Source organism: Camelina sativa, chromosome 8 (genome assembly GCF_000633955.1).
Source record: "Camelina sativa cultivar DH55 chromosome 8, Cs, whole genome shotgun sequence".
Lineage (NCBI taxonomy): Eukaryota > Viridiplantae > Streptophyta > Magnoliopsida > Brassicales > Brassicaceae > Camelina > Camelina sativa.
In genome coordinates, this window is record NC_025692.1 from 18,021,067 (window position 1) to 18,026,488 (window position 5,422).

Sequence of the window (5,422 nt, forward strand, 5' to 3'; positions counted from 1 at the left end):
ATCAAAAAGACAAAAAAAAAAAAAAAAAAAAAAAAAAAAAAAAAAAAGTCGTTGATGATTTTGGTGGTCAAAGTGAAGGCTTCAAAAAATCAATCCATTACTATTTTTTCGATTTTGACTGGAAAAATCTTTGTGGAATGTTACTGGTCTTTAAGGCTGCCATTTATTTCGTTCACGACAATTTGTGGTCCAATGTCTGCCACTATCATTATAATCACTGATTCTAGCTTTTATGCAATACTAATAACGATTTGAGCCATATAATATACGCACTACTTATAAAGGCATTCTAAAAATGTAGAAACAAATCGAATTTTGTGATTTCTATATGTTTAATACAAAAGATTACACTTTTTCATATTAGCTTTTTCTAAGCTGTCAAGTGAAACATCATTAGTTAATGGAAACAACATTAAAGAATGATGTAAAGAGGAGAAGAAAACCAAGTGAATGGAGTTGAAATATCATCAATACGTGTTTTGATGAGTGCATTATTAATGAGAAGGTGGAGATCCCAACCTTCTCCAATAACTACTAATTCGCATATAGTTTTTGAATTTTATTTTACATAATTATAATCAAAAGCTAGAACAGTCCTAATATTAATGTCTATTTAAAAGGGCACAGTTCAACTGTTCCGGCCTTTAATTCTTGTTTATGCCGACGTGATGTTTAAGTGTAATTCTCTGATATTGTTATCGCTAATTACGCAAATGGTAATATAGTTATATAGGGCAAAATGCCGATTCTTACAAGAGATTTGTTGTCAGTTGTCACCATGAGTCCATGACGATATAAAAATGACCTAGTTGCCTTGCCAAAACCTTCAAAAACAGATATAATAATTCTTTTTTTTACATATATCTAAAAGTATTGACTTAAAATTATTAATATTTTGTAAATTTCATTTTTTTTCTTTGATATTAAAATTTGAAAATATCAAAGGGATTTCTTTTTTCGGCGAAATTATATATGAAAATTTATACATTTGGTCCCCCTTGAAATAAAACACTTATTTCGTTTACAAAATACAAGTATTAAAGAGTATATTGGAATGTTGTGTATTTGTTGCACCTGTATTTTATTTTTATTATTTATGGAAGAAGACATTTGTTGTTCCTTTAGTCAACAAAATATACTTGTTTCCCCGGTCCATTTTTCCCCCCATCAAAATATAAAATTTCCGATCTTGTAAAATTCAAGTTGATGACTCATTTCCAAATATAGAATTAGACTTTGATGTTCATGTTCGCAGGTCCCCCCACCACTCAATTTCGTTCCAATCTTCCCCACAATGACCCCTCTTTTTCACAAATTTTGGTTCAAACCCACCATCCAAAAACACAAANAACACACAAAAAAAAAAAAAAAAAAACAATTCAAACTTCAGGGAAGTCAAACAAAACTATAACAAACATTAAGGACCAATTTGAAAATTTATACGTTATTTCATGGAACTTTCATTGTAATCTACTACAACGCTACACTTACTCGGTGTGTACACCTGAAACTAAACCCTCTATATCCAGTATATATACACAACACAATCTCACTTCCCCAACACATCAGATCAAACCCATATCTTCTAAATCTCAACACCACCCAAAAAAAACAACAAAGAAGAAACCTTTATAAAGAGAAAACAAGAGAATCATCTAAGAAGCAAAAAAAAAAAAAAAATGGTATCTATAGCAACAGAGAAGAAGCAAGATCTTAACCTACTGTCTAGAATCGCCTCCGGTGACGGCCACGGCGAGAACTCGTCTTACTTCGATGGTTGGAAAGCTTATGAAGAGAACCCATTTCACCAAATTGATAGACCTGATGGAGTTATCCAAATGGGTCTCGCTGAAAATCAGGTAATTCTCAAATAAAAATCCAAACTTTATTTTTTCCTTCTTCTCTCTCTCTCTCTCTCTGTTTCTGTAACCTAACTTTGTGGGATTTGTTTACTTAAATTGTGTAGCTTTGTGGTGATTTGATGCGTAAATGGGTTCTAGAACATCCAGAAGCTTCGATTTGTACAGAACAAGGTGTGAATCAGTTCAGTGACATTGCAATCTTCCAGGATTATCATGGCTTACCTGAATTCAGACAAGTAAGTACTCTGAACTCAAGCCAATTTTATCACTTCATTGGTTTCAAAGATTCTAACTTTATTGTTACTTTTTCAGGCTGTAGCGAAATTTATGGAGAAGACAAGAAACAACAGAGTTAAGTTTGATCCTGACCGGATTGTTATGAGCGGCGGTGCAACAGGAGCACACGAGACGGTTGCTTTCTGTTTAGCCAACCCTGGTGATGGTTTCTTAGTACCAACTCCTTATTATCCAGGGTATGTTCTGTTCAACATACAGTATTGGTCATTGAGTCACATTAGTATTTGGTTTGATCTGGTTAACTAAATTTGGTTTGGTTTGGTTTTCAGGTTTGATAGAGATTTGAGATGGAGAACCGGAGTGAATCTTGTACCTGTTACTTGTCATAGCTCTGACGGGTTTAAGATCACGATGAAAGCTTTGGAAGATGCGTATGAAAAGGCCCGGTTATCGAATATTCCGGTTAAGGGTTTGCTTATGACGAATCCTTCAAATCCGCTTGGTACGACGTTAGACCGGGAATGTTTGAAGTCTCTTGTTAACTTCACCAATGAGAAAAGGATTCATCTTATTGCGGATGAGATCTACGCTGCAACTACTTTTGGTCAATCTGAGTTTATAAGTGTTGCTGAAGTAATCGAGGAGATCGAAGATTGTAACCGTGATTTGATTCATATTGTGTATAGTCTATCCAAAGACATGGGGCTGCCCGGTTTTAGAGTTGGGATAATATACTCTTACAATGACCGGGTGGTTCAGATCGCGAGGAAAATGTCGAGTTTCGGTTTGGTTTCGTCGCAAACGCAGCGTTTGATCGCTAAAATGTTGTCTGATGAAGATTTTGTCGAGGAGTTCATCCGCGAGAGCAAATTGCGTTTAGCTGCAAGGCACAAAGAGTTAACCACCGGTTTAGATGGTTTAGGAATTGGTTGGTTAAAGGCAGAAGCCGGTTTGTTCTTATGGATGGATTTAAGAAATCTCTTGAAGACAGCTACATTTGATTCGGAAACCGAACTATGGCGTGTGATCGTGCACCAGGTGAAGCTGAATGTGTCTCCTGGAGGTTCGTTCCATTGCCACGAACCGGGATGGTTCAGAGTGTGTTTTGCGAACATGGACCACAAGACTATGGAGACAGCTCTAGAGAGGATCAGAGTGTTTACTAGTCAACTCGAGGAAGAGACTAAACCGGTGGCTGCAGCAACTATGATGGCTAAGAAGAAGAAGAAGTGTTGGCAGAGTAACCTCAGGTTAAGCTTTAGTGACAAAAGGCGGTTCGATGATGGCTTCTTCTCGCCTCATTCACCTGTGACGCCTTCTCCACTAGTCCGTGCACAGACTTAAAAAGACCGTTTCATATTTTGACTAGAGACCAGTCGTAAATTGAAAGATCAATTTCTTTAACATTGATTGTGACATTTGTCTAATTTAATGTATAGCTACGACTATCAAAGTTGAATTATTTTATTATGTACGTATCTCTCTATGTAATGTTAACCAATTGAATAATATAAATGAGAAATCAGAATTTGTTAACTGTTGTCAAAGCGGTCTATACCGATAACTCAGATCTCAATGAATTAGTTCCTATTATGTGTTCTGATTAATCATAATTAAATCAAACATAACCGGGAACCGGACATGATAAACCGGTAAATTGATCGGTTTAATGTGGAATCTCCGTTTTAAAAACAGCTTAAGGACCGCTAAATTGGAAAATACATGTGCAGTAAGTTGAAGAATTTGGCCTTATTGTCCAAGAAGAGAAACAATTGTTTGAACTTTGAAGTATTTGAGCATAAAATCAGCACAAGATATTGGGCTATTGTTGCAATTGTTTGTGGCCCATAAATTAAGTGGAAACGGCCATGCACATCACACATCAGAATTAAAACGTCTAATTACAATTAGTCCTTACTAATTAACAATTTTAAATTATATTTTCTGTATAAAAACAACTTATAAAATAACACAAATACAAATAATACAAATATAAAATATTTCTATTTAAGACAATCCATTATTAACCAGTTGGACATTGTAGATGTAGTTCATTCCCAACGAATGCCAATGATGCTAGTGAATAAGTAATTAAGGACATAAATAATTTGAGGCCATCAACCCATTAATAAAAATAATCAATTATTATTAGTCTAACGAAATTATGTTAAGTTTGTTCTCATATATGAAATAAATTTGTTTATATTTACTTTTAATATATATATATATATATATATCTCAACCAATAGATAAGAAATTCGATACACGCTAGCTTTGACTTTCCCAAATTGTTGGCAAATTCTGTACAAGATGGATCATTTTAAACGCTCATAATGTATTTTATCAGAATAATACATATACAAACAAAGTAATAAATATATTTCTTAGAAATAGAAAATATGTTAATTTAGTGAACATGTTAAAGTTGCAATAAGAATTTACTATGATATGAAAGTGACATCTTAATAGTTGTCGTTAAAAGTTAAGTAATTTTCTCTTTTAGTTGGGAAAGCTGAGCAAAACTTAAGTTTTTGAAGTTGTTCAAACAAACAAAAAGACCACTATATGTGAATTAAAAATGTAGAAACTTTTTTATAAGGAAGAAAAATGAATAATTTGATTCTGTATATTGTGAGATAATGTACCAATAATATAGAGGTTTTATGGCAATTTTAAATATTTTTTGACTTGGAGTTTTTAGTTTTAATTTTTGCATAGAGTTTCAAGAATTTTAATGTAATCATATTGAGAATCAACGTTTAACATTGCATAAAAATATAAAATACAACAATAAAAATAGTTGACCTTATGTGATGTGACTTCAAGGATCAAGTAAATATTATATGATGGTTTAGTCTTAATATCGATTTTGTATTTAAAGTAAAAAAAATTCTTCTCAATAGTTATACTAAATTAAATATTCAAAAGATTATACAACTACAAAAAAATTGTATCATGGATACATATTATTACTAACACTAATAAATAACATTTTAACAACTATCATTAATCGTATATATCAAAAAAAAAACTCAAGTGATAGCATGGATTTGAAACCTAGTGCAAAAGTAAAATTAAGAACTATGTAGTTCAAAATATTTGTTGGGATTACTGCAAAAGTAAAAAAATTGAAGTGAATCCTATCAAATTCACTACTTAAAGTTTAAGAATAAAACATAAAATGAATAGCTCAAAACAAATTATCTTCTAGCTAACATTTTGTTGTTGTTGGGAAATCTAAAAATCGACATGCTTAAAACAAAATATATGTTTTTTTTCTTGTATAGATTTTGAGTACAAACTAAGACATAATAGTTTGTCAA

At 32.4% G+C, this 5,422-nt stretch overlaps 1 protein-coding gene across 1 annotated transcript; it reads left to right on the top strand.

Annotated features, from left to right (window-relative positions):
- Nucleotides 1,550–3,635, top strand: LOC104707428 (1-aminocyclopropane-1-carboxylate synthase 6-like). Its single transcript, XM_010423773.1, has 4 exons — nucleotides 1,550–1,859; nucleotides 1,967–2,098; nucleotides 2,175–2,335; nucleotides 2,429–3,635. The coding sequence occupies exons 1-4, from the start codon at nucleotides 1,680–1,682 to the stop codon at nucleotides 3,441–3,443; spliced, it is 1,488 nt and encodes a 495-aa protein (XP_010422075.1). The 5' UTR covers nucleotides 1,550–1,679; the 3' UTR covers nucleotides 3,444–3,635.

What these genes read in the sequence shown, in the direction of transcription:
- LOC104707428 (XM_010423773.1), top strand. Translation starts at nt 1,680, where the DNA reads ATGGTATCTATAGCAACAGAGAAGAAGCAAGATCTTAACCTACTGTCT. An exon ending in TGGGTCTCGCTGAAAATCAG is followed by an intron (nt 1,860 to 1,966) that starts GTAATTCTCAAA and finishes TAAATTGTGTAG; the next exon opens with CTTTGTGGTGATTTGATGCG. An exon ending in GCTTACCTGAATTCAGACAA is followed by an intron (nt 2,099 to 2,174) that starts GTAAGTACTCTG and finishes TTACTTTTTCAG; the next exon opens with GCTGTAGCGAAATTTATGGA.